The 23239-nt window shown below is 41.1% G+C and overlaps 1 protein-coding gene across 7 annotated transcripts in view; it reads left to right on the top strand.

Annotated features, from left to right (window-relative positions):
- PLEKHM1 (pleckstrin homology and RUN domain containing M1) overlaps positions 1–23239 on the top strand; it is a 46980-nt gene that overhangs the window by 3717 nt on the left and 20024 nt on the right. For 5 of the 7 annotated variants that reach the window (XM_058179529.1, XM_058179525.1, XM_058179524.1 and 2 more), the window contains exons 3-6: positions 12087–12182; positions 14478–14722; positions 17319–17957; positions 20494–20914. In XM_058179529.1, coding sequence (XP_058035512.1) covers positions 12129–12182; positions 14478–14722; positions 17319–17957; positions 20494–20914 — 1359 coding nt within the window. In that variant the 5' untranslated portion in view covers positions 12087–12128. Of the gene's footprint in view, positions 1–10955; positions 11321–12086; positions 12183–14477; positions 14723–17318; positions 17958–20493; positions 20915–23239 lie in introns of all 7 variants that reach the window. The other 2 variants (XM_058179527.1, XM_058179526.1) reach the window with 1 other exon arrangement.

The following is a 23239-nucleotide window of genomic DNA, read 5'->3' as shown; positions in this document are numbered from 1 at the left end:
TTATAACTTCTATAACCATATAATTTTCCCCCCAAGTCTTTCTTACATAAGATCTTTCGAGAATATTCTATTTAAAATTCAATACAACAGATTATAGAATTTCAATACAGGGAAATTACAATATCTGTTCAACTTTAGTCCTTCCTCGTCAAAATCCAGTATAAATCCAAATATCTAGTCTTTTATGATGGTTATAAAACATATAATCAACCCATTTCTTCCAAATCTTCCTTACGTATTGTCTTTCAGAAAGGCTAAAATCTTTTTCTGTTAATATTTCAAAAAAAAAAAATTCTTTCAAAAATGATACTTTTGTCTCTTGCCATTTTTGATGCATTAGTCTCTGTCTTTCCTTCATTACTCCTTTTGAAAAGTCAGTCACAATATTTCCTAATAGTTCCTTATGTCCAAGAATCCACGAGTTACTGCCGTATATTCCCTCAATCCGAAAAGAGAACTCTTGGAAAGCATTAACCCTGTGAATTTTTCCATTTCGGGAGACAGCCTCCTGTAGCACAACTTCAGGCTTTTCATCCAAACTTTTTAAAAAAGGCTTCTTTACATCCATTCCATATTCCAAGTCCTGATTACTTTGGTTAATTTCCTCCAAACTCTCATCCAAAACGCCTCCATTTTTTTCCAATTCGTATTGTTGAATAATTAAATACATTCTTTCTGTATAATCCTGTATAAAGTCACGAATCCATTCTTCTGAAAAAACCTTCATGGCAAAGTTCTTGCTGAAAATCCCCTTATGAAATACTTAAACAAACTAAAATAATCCAACAATCCACAGTCCAGTACAATAAGATAAAATCTCCATTCAGTTTCACTTTCTCAACAAGTAAACACCATTTTATTTCATTGTGTTGATTGTAGATGAGAGAAAATATTGTGTTGATTGTAGATGAGAGAAAAATAGAAGTCAGATTTAATACTTGCAATTTAAATGACTGATCTCCTGTGTTTTATTCTGTCTGCTTATAAATATCCATAACAATCAATTGAAGCAGAAGTGGTCGCTCTCTTCTCTGTCTGCTTAAAGCAGAAACACACTGGGGCTGGAGCTTTGCAGAAGGAATTCCAGGGAACTTTCCCTTTCGAGTTCCCCAAACAGGGCCTCTAGAGAGAGCTCTACCCTTCCCTCTTCTGCTCTTTCCCTTCTCCTTACCGGGGAAGGTACTTTCAGCCGTTGATTTCGCCGGCTTTTACAGAATCCCAGCGCGGGCGCCCTTAGGGCGTCCTTCAGAGAGAGCGGAGCCACCAGAAGCCCAGTATTTCTACAATTTTATGCTGGATCATCTGAAATACTTTTCCACTCATTTAGGCTTTAGACGTAACTCTGAGACAGATGAAAGTTAAGGACTAAGTTTGGGCAAATTCTTTGCAGTATGTTGAGTCTTGTACAAAAAAACCCATATCTTTGAATTTTTTAAAGTAACTCGTGTTTTTTTTCCCAGGACACCAATTTTGTCAATTATTCCATGTATATGGTTGCACAACTATTTTACTTTGGGTTTTTCACCAGAAGAACAATGATTGCTTATAATTGCTTACAAAGCAATTATACAAATCTGGAAGAAGATGGAGCTGCTTTAAGAGTTGAGGCAGAGGCAGACTTTTTATGTGCTTGAAGCATTTGCAGCATTCTCAGAGATTTAGTGGTTGAGGCTGGAATATACAGAGAAGTTGGAAACAAGGCCTCTGATCTGACCTTCAGTTTCCTATTGAGTCACAAGGCTTGACAGACCATTAATGGCAGGTTTTTATCACATACTGAAACATATACTAGACAATCATGTTGTAGCTTATTACTTGTGGTTGGATTATGGTTTGAAACAAAATGAATGCAGCTAATTGGAAAACAGTGAATTAAGGGAGGCCTGGGGGGAAAAGGGTGATTTTACATAGGCTGTTTCCATGTGAAAACTTTAAAACTGGCTTTTCTACACCTGTACCTAGGTGGAATTATCAACAGAGTTAGTCTTTTGGAAAAACAATGCCCCAGGGGTTTCTTTTGTTGGTTAACCCAATGGTTGATACTATAATAGGGCAAGATAAACGAAGATCCACGGCTGTGGAAATGAAAACTTGAATAATTTGTTCCTAAATATATGTTATGCTGTTTCAGGTTTTGTTTTGTTTTGTGTGTATATTTTTAAATGAACGATTTACTTCTTCCATAGATCTTGAGATCCTGAGAACGTTTTAGTCATTGTGGCCATGACTTACCGTATTTTTTGGAGCATAAGAAGCACCTTTCCCCCCCCCAAAAAGAGGGTGAAAATCTGTGTGCGTCTTATACTCCAAATGTAGCCCACACAGCTTCTCAAAAGGAGGTTTCACAGGCTGAAAGAAGCTTCAGAAAAAAAGTCCCCAAACAGAGCTTCAGAAAAAAAGCTCCCAGAGCTTCAGAGGCTTTTTTTCTGAAGTTCTATTTTGGAGGCTTTCAGAGGCAGAAAAACATTTTTTCTGAAATGGAGTTTCAGAGGCAGAAAAAAAAGCAAGGCACAGAGCTCACAACCAAGGAACCTGTTGCTAAAATTCACCTCTGGGAACAGCTGATTGGGGGTATTCGGTGAGGCTGATCCACCTGCCAATCAGCTTTTTTCTTATTTTCCTTCCCAAAAACTAAGGTGCGTCTTATATTCCAGTGCGTCTTATACTCTGAAAAATACGGTATATTGAGGCAAAATGATCCCCCCCCCACCTCTTTAATGGGCCTTGGAAGCCATCCTATGTTAAGCAAGGAAATTATAGTATGGGCTGGGAATATGTGAATTCTCCATTTGCCACTTTCACAGTCTCAGACTCTCCAGAATAATAAATTGGGGATTTTCATACAATTTGCTTTCATAAATTGTGTGCAAGATACAAAGGTTGAACCAGAGTTTTAAAAAAAATAGAGAAACAAAACTGTTCAATTGCCTTTTTCAATTTTTTCTATCTTGTTTATGCCAAAATAAATTAAACTTCGTTCATTTTTAAATGCTCATTCACATTTTACACATGTTTTCTTTCAAATCAGAATTGTGAAGTCCCATTCAGATTTGTGGTCATCAGTTGGTTAATTTTTTTTCTTTCACAGAATTTCTGGTTAAAATCACACACTTAAAAGTTTGCCAGAAAGGAAGATTTGTGACCAATAGCTTTTGGAAAAGAAATGTTTGTTTTTCATCAAAGAATACAACAATATGTGTTACTACAGTATAGGTTTTTCCTATTTTACAACAATACCTTGTATTGTTCATATAGTAGTGAATTCATTGGTAAAAGGTGATTATTGATAAGTATAAAATGTAAGACTATTTTTTTCCTTTTCTTTCCTAATTTGTATCTTTAGTTTGTACTTTTAATTTTTTAAATTTTCTTTAAGATTAAAGATTTATTTGCTTAAAAAAAAGATAAATTAAGGAAAAATGGGGAGGGGAGAAAGGAAGAATCATCCATGTCTAAGCTCAATTTATGATAGTACTTTTCTCTCCAGACTAGTTACTTACTTACTTAATCACTTAGTTACTTCCCTAATAGCATTAAATGCATACAATATATAATAGAGACGTGTTCTCTCTGAGGTGGAATGGGGGATACTGATGGTGAGAATTTGTTGAGAACTGTTTAGAAGGAATAAATTATCTTTCCCATTAATTTATTCCTATTGTCTTACACATGTGTTATTTTCTACTATTACTTTCTGTCTGAGTAAGCTATTTAAATTGAGGGGATGTATTACGCTCTGCTTTCACTTTTGTGCATGCTTTGTGCATGCTACGCCATCAAAACATTTTTTAAGATAGGAAAATAATTTGACATGTTAAAGGAAACAATACAACTCAGAATATATACAAGTATTCCATGGAAGATCTAGCTATCCATGTCTTCTAAACAAGATGGGCATAGATTCACTTCAGTGCTGGAGCACTATGCCTCTGAGTATACATTGTTTTGGAACAGGAGTTATTGGCATATTCTGCCTTTGAGCTTTCCTCGGAATGCTGGTCTAGGCCTCAGACCTGGTCTGTCAGGGGTCTTCTTATGTACACTGAATGGCGCGTTTTTCCCTTTTCTGCATGACTGAATAGGAAATTTGGAAGTAAGTAGACCACAATCAGTGAAGCAAATTTTCTTTACAAATGTATTTTTTCCAGTTTAGAATTGGAAAAAACTATGCCATTTACCAATGGGTCATTATCACCAATGTGTCATGAGATGCTGCCTGTATTCATGCAGTAATGCCTTCCCTAATAATTCACACCCACATGTCATAGTTTATGTTTCCACAAATCCTATAGCTGACATGGAAATAGCTTATCTTTATGTTTTTTTACATAAGAGATCTCTCCAATGTCAATTGCTATGAAAGAAGAGCAAAAATGAGAACCCAGATTGTTGGGGGCAATAAGTTGACTTTGTATATAATATACAAATGGATGAAGACTATTGCTTGACATAGTGTAAGCTGCCCTGAGTCTTCGGAGAAGGGCGGGATATAAATGCAAATAAATAAATATATATATATATTCATGGTCTCCTTGAAGAATTTCCACTGGCATGTAGGAATCGAATGTGAGAGTAGAAGGGCCTTTCATCTGAATCATCCCAATTTTCCTTTTGTTTCCCATGCCAAGTTAGTGTAGGCAGGGTTAAAAATATTGAATACTTTGAGGGATCTTGACATTATTTTAGAGAAGGAAAGAGGCCATTTTGCTAGAAAATATACAGTTGAATCACTGCTTTGTGTAGTAAGAAATATATCTGGACTTTTCCTCCAGAATTACTTCAGGTCTTATAGAGTTTATAAAGAAAGCCAATAAAGACAGTTTAGATACGTAATGCTACATTCAGGAGTCTTCTGAATGTTGAATGTTGGTTTGTTTTTTGAAAATATTTTCTTCAGACTATTGGCTGATGGTCATGGAATCTTTTTTGTTTCATAATAGTCTCCCTAGACATGTGATGGAGAGTAAGGTACTTGTTACTTGCAAAATTTAGAATGTTTATCAAACTATTCTGTGGCAGTAAACATTGTCCAGAATGCTATGAAGCTATGAGCAACAACAACAACAGCAGCTATCAATCAACAGTCATTGCTGTTTCCCATCAGAGACTCATTTCTGCAGAAAACAAATACAAGATCTTCTGTCTGTCCTTTACTTTTATTTTTTATTATTGTTTTAATGCTTTTATTTAATGGTCTGTGATCATAATAAAGATTGATTGATTATAAATCTATGTAAATCTAGGTAGATTCTAAGATATCTGTCACTGTTCTAGGCTTGGGTGACCTTTGAAAATCCTTGAGAAAAAACGAAGACAGTCTTTTTGAAAATTAGTTAAAGTTCTGTTCTTTATTATTACAAAGTTTTCGTGAAGTATATTTAATTATCTAGAACAGTGGTAGTCAACCAGGTCCCTACCACCCACTAGTGAGTGTTCCAGCTTTCATGGTGGGCGGTAGGGGTTTTATCCGATACTGAAACACTTTCCTTTTTTTTAATTTAATTGACTTTAAAAAATTCCATAGCATTATTTAAAAACATTTTCATTAGGTTTTCATAAAATTCCCCATGAGAATTTAAATTTCTGAAAATATACTATTTGTATCGCCCGTGCATAGGTTTACTTCACGTTACCTAAGTGAAACTAAATGGTGCTATAGTGCGACCACAAACAAAAGAGCCTCGTCCCAGAATAGCTTACACATTACCCAGCTGTAACAGACAAGCGGAGCTGGTAGCTGGCATCCCCCCCCCAAATCCAATCCACGATGCGCGAGAGGCATGCGCAGACAACGATACATGGCGCATTACTGTGGAACTCGTGGGTGGTTAGAAAATTTTACTACTAACAGAGATACAAAAGTGGGCGGTAGGTTAAAAAGGTTGACTACTCTGATCTAGAACAAACGTTAATCCTTCTAAAATAGGAGACTCCTGCCACTTACAGTTTTACTCTATTAGTAATAGTAATTCCGCCCTCGAGCTCCCTAAGCTCCAATATGCTTAGAAATAATTTTTTGACAGATATTTAAAGGAAAGAAAAATAAAATGATCTCTAGAAGTCTAAAAGATATATCATGCAAAAATACAAGATTATTACAAAGAAAGAACAAATAAAGGAAAATGTTTGTAGCTCAGGGTTGACATGAGGGGTCCTTGGTGCTCCCTGAGCTTGCTGGTTTTATTGCCCAAACTAGGTAATTGTCAGTGCTAGCAAGGAACGGGGCTTGCTCTCAGTTCATATTCTGGTGGCTTTTCCTGTTATTGTTGGTGGGGGTGGTCTTGGAGGTTCTTTGGATGGGCTGTTTGCTGTTGGCTTCTTTGGCAATTTCTTGATTGGAGTATTGTTTATTTGATTGTCGGTCTGATGTTAACCTTGGAGTTAATCTACGCTGTTGTTTCTATTGATGGCTGATTTGTCAGAGTGCCAGGCTTCTAGAAATTCCCTGGCATTTTTGGACTGGGCTTTGATTAAAAGACCATTAGGTCTTGTTTTGGGGGGATGTCTTATTTTATGGTTACCCATCCATTCCCTCCCACCATCTCTTTGCCCAGGGCCACAATGGCTTACAGGGTTTCCAAGGGCAGACACACTTTTCACCCAGACTGAGAAATGATGGAGACTGGAAGCTTCATCTGCTTGCACATGGAGCTCTTTGAAATGGAGCAATTATTTTTGTTTCAAAGCACCCCATTTGCAAGCAGAGGAAGGTTTGTCTCCTTATGGCCAAAAAGTGTTTAGGCGCCTATGGGGTGTTTGGGAGTGATTTGCTCCATTCCCAAGCACCCCATAGGTACCCAAACACTTTTTGCCTGGACAGAGAAATGGCAGAGTCTAGAAGCTTCTGCTGCTGCAAATGGGGTGCTTTGAAATGGGGTGCTTTGCCCTCTGGGCAAAAAGTGCATGGCTGAGCCAGACGGTGGCAGAGACATGGGGGGGAAAGGCAGGCAATCCCAATGCACCATCCACTCTGTCCCATCATCTCTTGGCTTGCCCACAGCTCCTCCAGGGCAAGCACCCACATGGAGCATATGGATCGCCTGCCTTCTCCCCTGCCTCTGCTTGCTGGCAGTGCCACCACACAAGTCTCGCAGGCAGCCACACAGCATATTCGGATCGCTTCTCCCCCCCTGCCTTTGCCTCCTTGCTTGGATCTATCTGCGCTGCGCCAAGGGGCCAGCAGGTTGTGGCTGCTGCCGGACACCATTGGCCTCCGGACACTTGCTGCCTCTTGTGCTGGCTACACCCATTCCCAGTCTTATTTTTGGGGTAGGGCTTATATATATCAGGCTAGGGCTTATTTTGGGGGTGGCGACAGGTATTTGTTGATGCGTTCTGCCAGTCTTCTGCACTATCCTACATGGCGGTTGTTGCACTCCTTACATTGTACGTTGAAGATGACTCCTGTTTTTTCTTCTGGTGGTGTTGGGTCTTTTCGTCTGCTTAGATTGTTTTGAAGGGCTTTAGTTGGCTTGTGTGCTATGCTGATTCCATGTGGTTATAATAGTTTGTTGATGACCTCTGAGATACTTTTGCTGTATGGCAGTGTAATTCTTTTTAGACTTTGTGTTGGTTGTATTGGGTTCAATGGCTAGGCACTTTTTGATAAAATTGCATGGATATCCATTTTGTTGAAATATGTTGTATGTTGTATGAATATGCTCTATTTTTCTTTTATGCTGTTCCGGGTTGGTACACTGTGTTTTGGCTCGTCTAAATAAAGTCCTTAGGCAGCTTTTCTTAGAAGTTAGAGAAGTTAGATTGTTGCTTTGGTAGTGGAGCACCTGGTTAGTATGGGTGGTTTTTCTGTAGACTTGCATTTCTAGTTTGCCATTGTGGTCTCGGCTGATCAGGCTGTCCAAGAAGAATAGCAAGTTGTTATTTACTTCTTCTCTAATAAACTGGATTTCTTTAAAAGTGTTATTAATGATTCTCTGGATGTTCTCTAATTGGTCGTTTTTTATTATGGTGAAGGTGCCATCTTCATATCTAATCCATATTTTTGGTTGTATTTGTGGAAGTGCTATGGCTTCTAGATGTTGCATGAGAACCTCCTCTGTAAATCCTAATGTAAATTTATTTGTTTAAATGGAATTTTCTATTTTTTACTTTAATCTTGTCTTGAATAAAATAAAAATGTAAATTAAAAATAAAAAAATTCTTAAACTCTTCCCCATCATTATAGAGATCAAGCTCAGCATCTGATAAACTTCCTTTTTAGCATACTGAATCATAATTTAAAATGCAAGAAGGCAGCTTCAATCAGATGATGGGAAAAAGCTTTGTCATCATGTTACAATCATGCTGGGAAATAATAGCTTAAATTTCCAGGTTCTGAGTTATCAGTGAGTGATTTGGCTTTTAAAAGTTTTCTGTCCAAAAATGCTGACTTGGTATCTTATCATCTGCTTCCATCTACATAACGAGAGCTGATCCACAGGAGGAGGAACTGGACCACCTTTGAGATGGTCTTTGTTGTTTAAAGTACTAATTTTGAGACATGACTAGCAGACACAGCTAATACTGTTTTATAGTCTGTGAGATTAAGAAAAGTGGTGTGACTATGATTATCATACCAGACTATGTCATACCAGAATCTGTGCTTGCAGTACAAGTTCTACAGGTCTGATTGTACGCACATTATACATTTGGATGCAGTTTTGCCTGTCATCTATTTGGATTATTTTATTTTTAAAGATAAAAATGATTCCAGTATGCCTTGGAAAGTTTCTGCTTTTAAACCAGAGAGTTGTCAAGGTTCCGAGTGATGAACCCAAACCAATCCACATTCTGAGACTTTCAGCTTTCTCAAAGGATTGTTTTATTGAGTACATCATTTCAGCACAAATGGAAATAAAACAAGCTCTAAATATTTCCCGCGGTTTCAGTATAATTAAAGAAAAGATATTCCCTCCCTCATGGTCACAGGTCACATTGTCCAATTAGGTGTTCTGGCATCTCCTTGGCAACTCCCCTCAGTCTCTGGCCAGCACCTGTTGTCGTCTGGGCTGACATTCCAGTCTTCCCCCCTTTCCGCACTGTGCACTGTGTGGCAATCTGAGAAATATAAAGATGGCTGCATCAGGCCTCAACAGTTTCAAAATTGACAAGGTTTATATCAGATAAACGTAGACATCTTTATACTCTCGACACTGGTTTTAATCTAATAGTTCAATTCTAACACAGTGGCTAAGCCAGGTGGCACTGTGTCTCATACCCACTCTGATCAAGCATTGTTATTAGTGACCATTGAGATATAGTATGCATTTGCTATTGTGTTTGTTCCAGAGAGCTGTGGCTCGATTATAGTGAGAGCTTGCACTGCTTTGTGCTTTAATATCTGTGCCACACATCTCTTCTGCAAGATTCTTTTTTGTTCCCCCTCTCTGTTCCTCAATAGTTTTTCTTTCAATATCTCCTTACATTTCCAACTGTGCCTTGGAGCTGTTGCTCATATTGGCACTTTGCCTGGTATTTTTCAGAATGAGAAGCCAAGACAACAGTAAGAAATTCCTGATTTGTCAATACATTCAGCAGTTCACAGGCCACAAGTGTTTGTGTCAAGCAGCATATGTTCTCAACCCTGTTCATGTGTAAACATTTAAGAGGGCCCTCAGATGTGTCTGGAGTGTGTTGATAGGACTTAAATGCATCTTGAAAACAAGCTTGTTATGTGTGATAATATCTGTGAAATAATGGAGGAAAGGTGCTGGGTTGCTCATTGCTTATGTATTTTGGGACAGAGTTTTTGTGTGCAGTGTGCTTTATACCTCGATCTTAAAACATAATCTATCTCAAATTGGAGTCTTAGGATTCATGTTGTTGGCAACAGTTTAGAGACAGCTAGCTCACAGCTTTATTCTGGGTTGTTGCCTCAATTTTCATATCCAGTTTCAGTCTCTCATCTCAGTATTAAACATGTCTGACCCTGCTTAGTTTTTGAGAGTTTACAGAATCTTATCTAAGTAATTGAATATCATTTCTTCCAAGTAACATATGTACATACATAGATCTATGGGCATTCAGTGTCCTTTCTTCCAAATGGATTTCCCTAGATTCTCATCCTATGTTGGCTACTTCATAATAACTTAATATTAATTATAAGTATTCAGAGTCAGTACTTGAGAATAATAAAGAAAAAAATGTGGAGATTTTTGCAAATAGTTCAAATTTGTATTTTGTTCAAGTGAAACAATTTCAAAACGTGCTGTAAAACTGGTCACAAAGATTTCAAAATTGCTTGTCATGTCTCTGTGCTTGGCAGGAAAGGGACTATCCAAGAAAATATAAATTGTGTAGACAATTTAATTCGGTAAGTAAAATGAATATAGTTGGGGGTTGGGGAGGAAAATCCTCCTGTATGCTTACAGAACATTCATAATACATTTTCCTCTATTAGATTTAAGACACTGAAAATAAAATTTGGAGCCATGTCATTAAGTACCAACCATTGGTCTCTACCTGTTCAAAAAACACTGTGAGTGCTTTCTGTCAATCATCTATCTAGATTAATACTATGCAGGCCTGGCTAGGCAATTTCTTGCTATTTAAAATGAATGACTGCCACATTACCTTGCCATTGACTGGGCTGAGTGGTTTGACAGGAGTTGAAGTTTAAAGTATCTGGCAATTGCCTAGGTGCCTATCTGTGCAGGAAATCACTAGGTTTCATTCAGAGATTTTCATAGCAGTATGACTGGAGATGCTACGTATTGAACTCTGCTTTCTATTTGCAAGGTAGCATTCTATCACTGGACTATGGTCCCAATTTTTCCCATTATGCTGGAAAATCAACCTAGCACCAGTTCTGCTGCAAATATATTTTAGGGGTGGGGGAAAGGGGGTGTATTCTAAAAAGCCCATCTAGTGAATCAGCCAGGAACAGATTTTAATTTGGATTTGTGAGGTTCCAAATATGTGACCACTATATTACATTATGTTTTTGCTGTCCATAGAAGGAAATTTAGTCTGTGCAGATATGAAGAGGTGAAGTTTCACTCCATCAATAGGAGGTCAGAGTTTAAAAGAAATTCACAGTGTGGTTGCTGCGCTCAGCTTTTAAAACTGCAGTGTTCAGAGTTCAGGAAGTCTTGTGACAAGATCAGCCTCAAGATCAGGGGCTTATTTTCTCCATTCTACCTCTACTCCAGAGAAGCAACACAGCTTTTGCCCTTGGTCTTCTGAGCCTCTGTGACCCTATTCAGACAACTCACCCATCTCAATGAAATACATGGTGTTCGAGCATCAGTGGTATTACTTTGTGTTTTGCTTTATGATGGAAAGGAGTTGTAACACCCTGGGGCTCTAGCTGTGGTTACTGGTAAGTGGGCTTCAGAGGAAGTGAAATAAAGGGAGGGAAAGAAGGAAGGGAGTTGTAATGTAACAAGAAATTTAACATTTTGCTAAGTATTGTGGGGAATCAAGTTCCTAGGAATTTTGGAGAAGTCATTAAAAGTATGTTTACACATATCCAGATCTAGACAAGAAATGAGATTTGGGGTGGTGAAAAAAATTTATTATTGGTTGGGTTTTGGGATAAACTATATAGGGCAATTCACATTTACTTGAGTCACCTGGAACTGTTGCTTCGTAAATGTGTTTCTGTGGCTAACTTATGTTCTGCTTATGATGTTGTGGCACCTCCATGTTTTAGGCCACTTTCTTTTGTTCTTCTTAGGGGAGAGAGGTATTATTACTGACCATTAAAAGCTTTATTAAGAAGAACCAAAAGGTTGTCTAATCAAGCAGTCAATAATAAGCCAGGTTTTTTAGTCATTACCGTCATGGAAAATATTTCTTCTTATATTCTTCACAAATAAAGATTCTTTTGTCACAACTCAGCAAATCTAAACTGTAGGGATCATGAGGAAGGAAAATTGTTGGAAGGACAGTTGGTAAGATCTTGCCAACTGTTCTCTCCCCATCTGTACTCAAATGTATATTCACTCACCAATATCTACTTTTGGGTAAATAAGTAGGAAAGTGACACATAGGCCAGACTATTTATCTGTATTCTCAGATATGATCAGTATGTTTTGCTTATGTGAAGCTCTGGTAAAAATTCTACTCTGTTTATTTTTCCTCAGTCTATCATGTGATGTCAGCGTGAGACAGAAGCAAAGACAGACATGCATTCCAACCACACAACTAATAATGGCTGCCGAGCACAGGAAGTTAGACAGGTGAGTACAGATTCCTGAACTGATAGCTGGAAATAAGGCTGTTTTGGATGTAGGGACATGTCCAGTTGGTGAAGAAATTCATCAGATTAAAGAGCTGAGTTTAACATGGAAATGATATAATTTCTAAGGATGGATGGTATACAGGTAGTTTTTGACATACAACCATTAGTTAAGTGAACTTTCAAAGTTACAATAGTATTGAAAATGTGACTAATGAATAGTTTTCACACTTAAAACCATTGTAGCATCCCCATGGTCACATGATCAAGATTTGGGCACTTGGCCACTGACATGTCCTTATGATGGTTGCACTGTTCTGTAGTCATATGATCACTGTAACCTTCCCAGCTGGCTTCTGACAAGCAAAACATGGAGGAAGCCAGATTCACTTGAAAACCACAGTGATTCACTGAACAACAATAGCAAAAGAGATTGTAAAAGATAGTGCAACTTACTTAATTACTATATTGCCGTGATGGCAAACCTATAGCACGCGTGCCAGAGGTGGCACGCAGAGCCCTCTCCATGGGCACGTGCGCCGTCGCCAACTGCTCTTCTGGGCTATGGTGCATGCGCACACCAGAACCCAGAAGAAACCAGCTGGCCGCCGGAACTCAGAAGAGTACATGCGCACCTGCCAGCTGCTCTCTTCCGGGTTCTGACGCACACGCACATGCTCCCGTTTCGGCACTCGGTGTCAAAAAGGTTAACCATCACTGCTATATTGCTTAGCAACAGAAATTGTGGGTTCAATTGTGTTCGTAAGTCAAAGAGGTTGCTATTTCTGTCAATTATACATAATTCAATCTTAAAGATCTGCTCTGGGATTTATTCTGGACACAGCACACTGTGTCACCTTCCAGTTTTCAAAGCAAACCTGCACATTATTGATAGTTATTAATACCAATTAGTACTAATTGGTATTGCTAATTAGTAGTTATTCTCTAATTTTCTTATGTTCCAATTAATACCTTCATTTATTTTCCTCTAAAACCCATCTTCATCATCTAAACCACCCTTTTTTTATAACACTATTATTAGAGGTCATTGTTGCTTTCTGAGTTTGTTTTCTTGCAGCTAGTTTCTTACCCAAACTAGGCAATATCATCAGTGCTAGTAAGGAGTGGGGCTTGCTCTCAGTTTATATTCTGGGGCCTTATCCTGTCGTTGTTGGTGGGTGTGGTTTTAGAGGTTCTTTTGTTGAGCTGTTTACTGTAGACTTGTTTGCAGTTCCTTGATTGAGGTGTTGTTTACTTGATTGTTGGCCTGATGTTAATCTTGGAGTTAACCTATGCTTATCTGGGTGCTGACTGCTGGTGGGGACGTGTTTTGGTCTTTTTGGTCTTTTTTTGGCTTGTTGAATGCCTCTTTTGCATAGTATATAGATATTGTTTATGTCTGTGTGTCTATTAATGGCTAACTTGTCAGACTGCTAGATTTCTAAAAATTTCCTAGTGTGTTTGGACTTGGCTTGGTATAGGATGGTCACAGTTTTCCACCTACACCAACCGAGTGCTCCACTACCAAAGCAACAACCCAATCTCCCACAAGAGACGTGAGTAAGATGGGAAAAGGGAACAAAGGGACTATTATGTTACTGGGCTTCAACATTAAGACAGAGGAAAACGAAGAAAATTGCAGTATGAGGATACAGTGTGAACAGGGAAAATTAAGTATGATTACAAAATTTGTCTTCCCCACCACCACTTTTTTTTTAATTTTATTACCTGTTAATAAAAACAACTGGTTTTCCAATAGAATTGTACTGGAACTTTGGAAAGAAATGGAAGCTGGTTAAAACATGTTGCTGAATGTGGTATTTTAAAAATCAGCTCCAAGTGAAGCATTTTGCATAACTTGAAAGAATAGATATTGGAAATAGTGCTTTTAGGCTGCATCACCATTAAGAAAATAAGAGCCAGGGATACTGGCTCTTATTGAAATGTCTTTAATCAACTTCCTTTCTTCTGCTTCAAGAGATCATTCATAATATAATAATTTTTAAAAGTATTTTTATTATCTGAGACCAAATTTTGAATGTTTCCAACACATGCTGTATCAACATTAAAGCAAATGATCCATTTCAAACAAGACTTAGTTTATTTGCTGTATTATTATTTTTCAGATACTTTCTATTTTTTAGCATCTTTCTTGAACTGCATTGCCCAGACTTTATTACTATATTCACCCATTGAGATCTGCCAGTATTTGCATAGTATTAATAGTAATTTGGAAGTGGGATGGTTTATTTAATCTTGGTACAACCTAAGACATCTTGTATTTATGTTACTTTAGTTGATCAAGAAGCAGCTGGTGAATTCCATCAAGGCCCTGCAGAAGAATTATGTGACCTCTGATGCGCTTGTAACAAGTGAGGATCAAGATGCTAATACTCTTTGTTGTGTATTGGAGGCTGTGTTTGTGCATGGTTTGAACACTAAGCACATCAAAGCAGAGGTTGGCACAAAAGGGAGAAAACATGGAGAGCGACGACTTCCTCAGCCAGTGTTTTGGACTCTGCTAAAATCTATTACTCACAGGTGAGACTCAGAAATGCTGCAATTTTGATTTGGGAAGTTACAATAGTGTTCAATGTTTATTTACATGGTATGTATATAGTATGATGCAAGAATAAGATTTTTGGGTGCAGAAAATCATTTGATGTGTGGAATGCTAGAGAACTTGATTAAAAAAACCCCATGGTGTAATTATATGTGCCTCAGTTATCTCTTGATGGGGCAGCAAAATGGCTCATTGGTTAAAACAGGGGTGTCAAACTCAGTTTCATTGAGGGCCACATCAGCATTATAGTTGCCTTCAAAGGGCCAGTAGCCTGGTTGCCGCAACTAGGTGGGCGTGGCAGCTCTGCTCCACTCATTGGGTGCAGCTCATTGGTGGGTTTTTACCAGTTCACCCCATTTTGGGCGAACCAGTAGTGGTGGTGGTGGGAGGCTCTGTCCACCTGCCCGGACGTCATTACAGACACTCTGCACATGCACGGAAGGTTCTGCGTGTGCACAGAAATGCTGCACGGGCGCACTCCCTGTTCCGAACCAGTAGCAAAGGTAAGAGGAACCCACTACTGGTGCAGCTGACTCAGAATGGCTAGATGAGGACAGAACAAGTCACACTGGCTTGAAACAATTTGATGCCCCACAAGATCCTCGCCTCCCCAAAGTGCTGGCAGCCAAGCACGCATGCACACCCCATTCCAAGTTTGGGGACTTTTACCCACAGAAGAAGGAGAACCCTTCTCCCCAAGCCCAGACATGATTCGTAGTTTGTAAGTCAGATATGGATAAAAGTTTCCAAGCTTGGAATTGTGTGTGTGTGCATGTGTGTGTATGTGTATGTATGCGTGTGTGCATGTGCATGTGCACAGCATGCCAAGGGAGACGTTCTTCTCCCAATCCCAGACGTTATAGGCATTTCCCCTTTCCAGCAAAGGAGAAGGAGGAGGATGCTGCATGTGGAAGCATAGAGAGAAAGTTTGCAAGAAGCAGTTCCCTCCAACTGACAGATCTCTAGAGAGCAAGAGAAGGAGGCAGGGGAGCAGCACTCCCTGGTTCTGCATGAGGAAGGCTGGCTGTTCTCCCAAGAGAATCCCCATTTCCAAACATATGTGGTAAGAATGCCAGCTTCTTGGGGCAGCCTTTCCTCATGCAGCTTCCCTTCCACTCCTTCCTCCTCTCCAGAGATCTGTCAAGGCAGAAGTTGGACTCAGAGGAAACTGCTTCCTGCAAACTTTCTCTTCCACAATTCCATACACAGCAGTGTCATCCTCTGCCTCCTGTGGGAGGCCAGGCAAGGTTGGAAAGGAAGATCCAGAGGTTTCTAGTGGAGGAAGATGAGACTAGGGCAAGCACCAACGTCTAGTCCTCACCGCCCTTCTCAGGCCACACAGAGGACCCTGAACATTGGCGCAGGCTGCCCAGAGCTCTGGGCAGCAGAGGGCAAGCACCCAGCCCAGTCCTCAAGCTTCCAGGGCACCAAGGCACTGGGACCCCGCAGCCCAGCCCAGCCCCGCTTCCCCAAGGGGGCGCCCAGCTGCGCTTACTTCCTCCTTGAGACTGCTGCTTCTGTGCTTGCTCTTCTTGGCCAGGTTGCTCATGATAGGTTCAGGAGAGCAAAGTAGATGGGTCAGAGGGAGGCCCACAGTCTCTCCACACAAGGAGACATGGCTTTGTAAACAAAGCATCCTCAGTGATGGGAGACCACCAAGAGAGGTCAGGAGGAGGGGACAAGGGCAGAGAAAGGGCAGCAGGGCTGTTGGTGGCCAAGTGCTAAGGTAGGACTTCCCTCAGACTCTCCCTCTGTCTCATTCCAATCTCCTTCCTTCCTTCCTTCCCTCCCTTCCTCCTTTTCATTCCCATCTCCTTCCTCCCTCCCTTCCTCCCTCCCTCCCTCCCACCACAGGAAGGAAGAGGGAAGAGAGTATAGTTGTGGCTTTCCCATGCGGGGGCAGAGCCAGGCCCGGTGAAAGGGAAGCCTTGCGGGCTGTGAAGCCAGGCCAGCGCAGACCAAGGAGGCAGCAGGGGCGCTGTTGCCTGATGCAGCACTGCTGGGGCTCTATGTGCTGCTCTACTACAACTTTGTGGCAGCCATCCGGGCAGGAATACGATCAGCCTTAGATCTGACCCATAGAGACATGCACCTACAGGATGGATTGGGGACTAGGTGGCAGGGGCCGGCCCCTCTCTGTGTCCAGGGTAGCCCCTCAGGCCACATCTAATTTGGCCCGTAGGTCTTGTGTTTGACATGTCTGCCCTAGTTCTTTCCAACCTAGCCATTCAAAAGCATGCAAATGTAAGTAGATAAATAGGTACCACTTCAATAGGAAGATAACCGCTCCATGACATCATGCTGGCCACAAGATCACCGAAATGTCTTTGGGAAGTAATGGCACAATAACTATTGAAATGGAAGATAAGCACTGCCCATTATCATTGGCAACAATTAGTGGAGTAAAAACCAGAGGGACTCCTTACCATTTTACCTCTTGATGTTTTCATTAAACAAGAATGCCTCAAACCCAACTTTTACCACTTGCTAAACCTGTGCTTTCTCTTGTCTTTGGGAACTGTCCTTTTAATGGATGTTGTATTTTCCCTTCCATGGCTATTTCTTCTTTTTCAGAAACATAATTTCTGAGCTGGAAAACTTGGTCTTCATCAATACAGATGTGGGGCGTTGTCGTTCGTGGTTGAGGCTGGCTCTGAATGATGGCCTGATGGAGTGTTACCTAAAACTCTTGCTTCATGAAAAGTCTCAACTCTCTGAATATTACCATTCACCTGCTCTGCTTCTGGATACTGAGGAGGTTGAATTTCTCCTCAGTTATCTGCAGGGCTTGTCTTCTCTGGCTTTTAACCTCTCCTATAAGTCAGCAGTATTGAACGAGTGGACCATCACACCTTTATCCTTGTCAGGCCTTTGCCCTGCCTGGGAACTGTTGGATCCTCTTGTGGGGCTGGAATCTCAAAGAAAGGAGTCCCTTAGTTTTCTCTCACAATCTTCTGGCTCTGATGAAGTTGAAGCTCACCCAGCCATCCTGCCTGTCCCTAAAAGTCAACAGGCAGATAAACTCACAGCTTCCAACTTGAGCATCAGCACAACTGGTTCCTCACAGCTCTCTTCCAGCCTTGACTCTGACATTCTCGTCCCAGCCAATTCTCCCAGCACCACCAGCCCAGCTACAGAGAAAGAGCCCATCTCCAATGACTCTGAAGTTGACACGACGACAGCAGCAGCAGACTTGGACCAGGACCTCCAAGAGTGAGTATGATAGTGAAAGTGATATGTCACATAATATCTTAACTCTGCAAAAATGAAAGCAGAAGTTTAATGGGATTCAGCATAATACTAAAATAACAATTCCTGGATTCTTAATAATGTGCTTGCATATCAATATGGGAAATCACCCTGTATATCTCTTCTGCCTTTTTTCTAAGCCTCAGATAGAGGCTTGCTCAGAAGGCTCGCTTCTCCTGTCATTGGTCCTGTTTCTGCGATTTTTCTTTGACCACGTATGTGGTGCTCCCTTGGTTAAGCAATTTTTCCATTTCATTCATGATAACTGTTCTGATTTTCTTTTCAGCATTTATGTTACATCACAGAAGCATAATCGGTAGTTCTTGGGGTTTTTAATAGTTAGTATGTTACATTATCTACAAACAAACATTGGAAGTGTTTAACGTTTATATATGACGGTAAGAGTTTATTAATTATAGGTTTGATAATGGCACCATTTTCAGAGCTTGAGAAAGCTGTAGTCTTGTCTGGATGATTCACTCAATAAATCCACAACCAAGGAGCAATTTGAACACAAGGCCAATTTCCTATATATTTTGTCTGGACCTAGAAGCTTCACTCTCAAAATACTGTGTGTGCTGGATATTTAATTTGTCTATTCTAATCCTTTAGATTAGGGGTGTCAAACTGGCAGCCTCTGGGCCGGTTGCGTCACACACAGGCCACACCCACTGCAGCTCCACAGAGAGGGGAAATGTTGCGATACATCACGTGATGTCAACATGACGTGGCAAGTTTGACACCGGTGCTCTAGACCAACTTAACACATAGTATAGAATGCATCAATTCTGTTCATGTATTAAAAGAGTTTATTTTGATGCTTGAAAGAGCAAATTAACAGTTATTGAATGCGTTGAATTATATGTGACTAAACCTCAGTCATCTTTGATACCTTATCTCTGGACTCCATGTGGTACATTGAAAGATAGAATTACTGGAGATGATTTTTCTCTTGCAAATGTTTTAAATCTTTATATTTCTTTCCAGAGTGTTAGCAGAATTTACCAGGACACAGAGAAAGTTGGAATCTGTAGGAGTTCATGAAGCACCCATTGTCTCTCAGTCTTCCTCACCAGCGTGCCCCTGCCCTGCCACCAATTTCTGCACTGTGCACCTTCCTCAAACTGTAATGGCAAAAGATCCTGTTGACTTCATGCTACCTGCAATAATGACTAATTCACAGCTTCCCAATTTACCTAAGAGTGGAGAAACTGTTAGTAGTACCAGTGTCCAACAGACATCAATGCTAGCCACAATAACTGTGACCAAAGAACCTGTGGATGTGACCCAAATTCATTGCAACATCAAGAGAGGAGCTAAAACCTGGAGCAATGAAGTCAATGGTTATGAAGGAAGCCTTCCAGGAACAGACCAGCTTCTTTCACCAGTCTCACCAGTGGTCTGCCCTGTAAGGATTACTTGTTCTGTTTTGTAATGTTTTGTTTGTTTTGAAGCTTCTGAAGCTCTTTCTGGCCACATTGCCAAAAATCGGCAATAACACTGGTAAAAGAGTCAGCCTAGTTCTCTATTGTTTTGAAATGTGGAATACATGAAACACTTTAATGTAATTCTAGAATAAGCTTAAGATGATTTTTAAAAAATAAAGCTTAATAAAGCAAGGGGAAATCCTGGCTTGGCTAGATTGCCTTGTCTGGTGAGGCTTTTGGCTCTCCTCAAATAATTAAGGTGGTCCTTGGCCATCCTTTGTATTTCTACCATAGTTCAATAAGTTCTGGAAGGTTAAGTACAATAAGTACAAATAAGTACAAATGTTGCCCAAATTTGTACTTCTGGCATGCCAAATAGACATTCATTTTCAGTAGCTTCCCAAAAGCATTAATTTTTTCTTAATTATTTTTTTGAATAATTGAATGAAGCAGCCCATTGGAAGTTTAACGTTTATATATGACGGTAAGAGTTTATTAATTATAGGTTTGATAATGGCACCATTTTCAGAGCTTGAGAAAGCTGTAGTCTTGTCTGGATGATTCACTCAATAAATCCACAACCAAGGAGCAATTTGAACACAAGGCCAATTTCCTATATATTTTGTCTGGACCTAGAAGCTTCACTCTCAAAATACTGTGTGTGCTGGATATTTAATTTGTCTATTCTAATCCTTTAGATTAGGGGTGTCAAACTGGCAGCCTCTGGGCCGGTTGCGTCACACACAGGCCACACCCACTGCAGCTCCACAGAGAGGGGAAATGTTGCGATACATCACGTGATGTCAACATGACGTGGCAAGTTTGACACCGGTGCTCTAGACCAACTTAACACATAGTATAGAATGCATCAATTCTGTTCATGTATTAAAAGAGTTTATTTTGATGCTTGAAAGAGCAAATTAACAGTTATTGAATGCGTTGAATTATATGTGACTAAACCTCAGTCATCTTTGATACCTTATCTCTGGACTCCATGTGGTACATTGAAAGATAGAATTACTGGAGATGATTTTTCTCTTGCAAATGTTTTAAATCTTTATATTTCTTTCCAGAGTGTTAGCAGAATTTACCAGGACACAGAGAAAGTTGGAATCTGTAGGAGTTCATGAAGCACCCATTGTCTTTCAGTCTTCCCCACCAGCGTGCCCCTGCCCTGCCACCAGTTTCTGCACTGTGCACCTTCCTCAAACTGTAATGGCAAAAGATCCTGTTGACCTCATGCTACCTGCAATAATGACTAATTCACAGCTTCCCAATTTACCTAAGAGTGGAGAAACTGTTAGTAGTACCAGTGTCCAACAGACATCAATGCTAGCCACAATAACTGTGACCAAAGAACCTGTGGATGTGACCCAAATTCATTGCAACATCAAGAGAGGAGCTAAAACCTGGAGCAATGAAGTCAATGGTTTTGAAGGAAGCCTTCCAGGAACAGACCAGCTTCTTTCACCAGTCTCACCAGTGGTCTGCCCTGTAAGGATTACTTGTTCTGTTCTGTAATGTTTTGTTTGTTTTGAAGCTTCTGGAGCTCTTTCTGGCCACATTGCCAAAAATCGGCAATAACACTGGTAAAAGAGTCAGCCTAGTTCTCTATTGTTTTGAAATGTGGAATACATGAAACACTTTAATGTAATTCTAGAATAAGCTTAAGATGATTTTTAAAAAATAAAGCTTAATAAAGCAAGGGGAAATCCTGGCTTGGCTAGATTGCCTGTCTGGTGAGGCTTTTGGCTCTCCTCAAATAATTAAGGTGGTCCTTGGCCATCCTTTGTATTTCTACCATAGTTCAATAAGTTCTGGAAGGTTAAGTACAAATAAGTACAAATGTTGCCCAAATTTGTACTTCTGGCATGCCAAATAGACATTCATTTTCAGTAGCTTCCCAAAAGCATTAATTTTTTCTTAATTATTTTTTTGAATAATTGAATGAAGCAGCCCATTGGAAGTTGAGTCAATTGTTTATCATGGGATATTATTTCCTTGTTTGGGGACCTAAAAACATCACTGTATCTCCCTACATTTTTTTTAATTGGTATTTAATGAACTATGATTAACAAACACTGTCAGGTAACTAAATTAACACAAAACCAAGATGAAAAAAAGATATGGAAACTAAAAACCGATCTACTTAAATACAAATAGACACTTACTGTACCTGTACAAATTTATCATACAGGTAAAACATTGATCAAGAAGTTCCTTTACAGCTCCGGAAATGCTTTTCCTGCAGCTGCACTGAAACTTCCTGTTCTTGGCTTCATTTCCTCCTAGCTACAGTGCCTTATTCCTGGCTTGGAGCCAGTCTGTATGTCATTGTCTGTGGCCAATAAGGCCCCCCTAATACATGATCTGATTCAGGGGGGTGCCGCGGATATTATAGGCGTTACGGAGACCTGGTTGGGCACTGAAGGGGGTGTGCCCCTGGTCGAGATGTGCCCACCGGGTTTCCGTGCATTCCATCAGCCGAGGGCCCAGGGTAGGGGTGGAGGGGTGGAGGTTGCTATCAAAGAGAGTCTAGAGCCGAGGGAGACCACTGTACCTCAGATTGCCGGGTGTGAATCCCTCTTTGTGAGGTGGGGTCATAGATGTCAGATGGGCTTGCTGGTCGCGTACCTGGCTCCTTGCTGCGTGACAGCTGCCCTGCCCGAGCTCCTAGAGGTGCTTGCCAGGGTGGCAGTGGAGAGCCCCAGACTTTTAGTCATGGGGGACTTTAACCTGCTATCTGCCGGTCGTCATCGACGGTAGCTCGGGAGTTCTTGGCTTCCATGACGGCCTTGGACCTGACTCAAGTAGTGGATGGCCCCACTCACATCGGGGGTGGCACACTGGACCTGATTTTTGTCTCTGGTCAGTGGTTGAGAGATCTGGACTTAAAGGAAATAGTCATTGAACCTTTGTCATGGTCAGATCACTCTCTCCTTCGCCTGGACTTTCTGACCGCTACCCAACACCGCAGGGAGACGGAACCATTACGTTGGTACCGTCCCAGGCGCCTGATGGACCCAGAGAGGTTTCGGACGGAGCTTGGGCCACTTCCTGAGGGTCTGGCTCACGGCACGGCAGAGGAACTAGCTGCAGCCTGGGAACGGGCTGCGGCTGGGGCTTTAGACCGTGTCGTGCCTTTGCGGCCTCTGACCCGGCGCAGATCCCAACCGGCTCCTTGGTTCTCCGAGGAGCTGAGGGGGATGAAACGCCGGAGAAGACGCCTAGAGAGTTCCTGGAGGTCCAGCCGTTCAGAGGCTGATCGGACACTAGTTAGATCCTATACTAGGACCTACCTAGTGGCACTGAGGGAAGCGAGGCGTTGCTACCCCCCCTCCCTCATTGCGTCGGCAGATAACCGCCCAGCTGCCCTGTTTCGGGTGACCCGCTCCCTCCTTCACCAGGGGGAGCGGGATGACCCGTTGCAGGGACGTGCTGAGGAGTTTAACGGTTATCTATACGATAAAATCGTTCAGCTTAGGGACGGTCTGGACCAAAATTGTGGCGATTGGGACGGGGCATCTGAGGACGGTCTTGGTGATGTTGTTTGGGATGAGTTTGACCCTGTGACTCCCGAGGACATGGACAGGTTGCTGGGTAGATTGAATGCCACCACATGTTTACTGGACCCGTGCCCCTCCTGGCTGGTGCTGGCCACTCAGGAGGTGACACGAGGCTGGCTCCAGGGGATTACGAGTGCTTCCTTGTTGGAGGGCGTCTTTCCGGCCGCCTTGAAAGAGGCGGTGGTGAGGCCCTCCTCAAGAAGCCTTCCTGGACCCGGCTGTTTTAGGTAATTATCATCAGTCTCCAACCCGC

Source organism: Ahaetulla prasina, chromosome 4 (genome assembly GCF_028640845.1).
Source record: "Ahaetulla prasina isolate Xishuangbanna chromosome 4, ASM2864084v1, whole genome shotgun sequence".
Lineage (NCBI taxonomy): Eukaryota > Metazoa > Chordata > Lepidosauria > Squamata > Colubridae > Ahaetulla > Ahaetulla prasina.
Note: the sequence above shows the minus strand (reverse complement) of the source record. Positions and strands in the feature narration are given on the sequence as shown.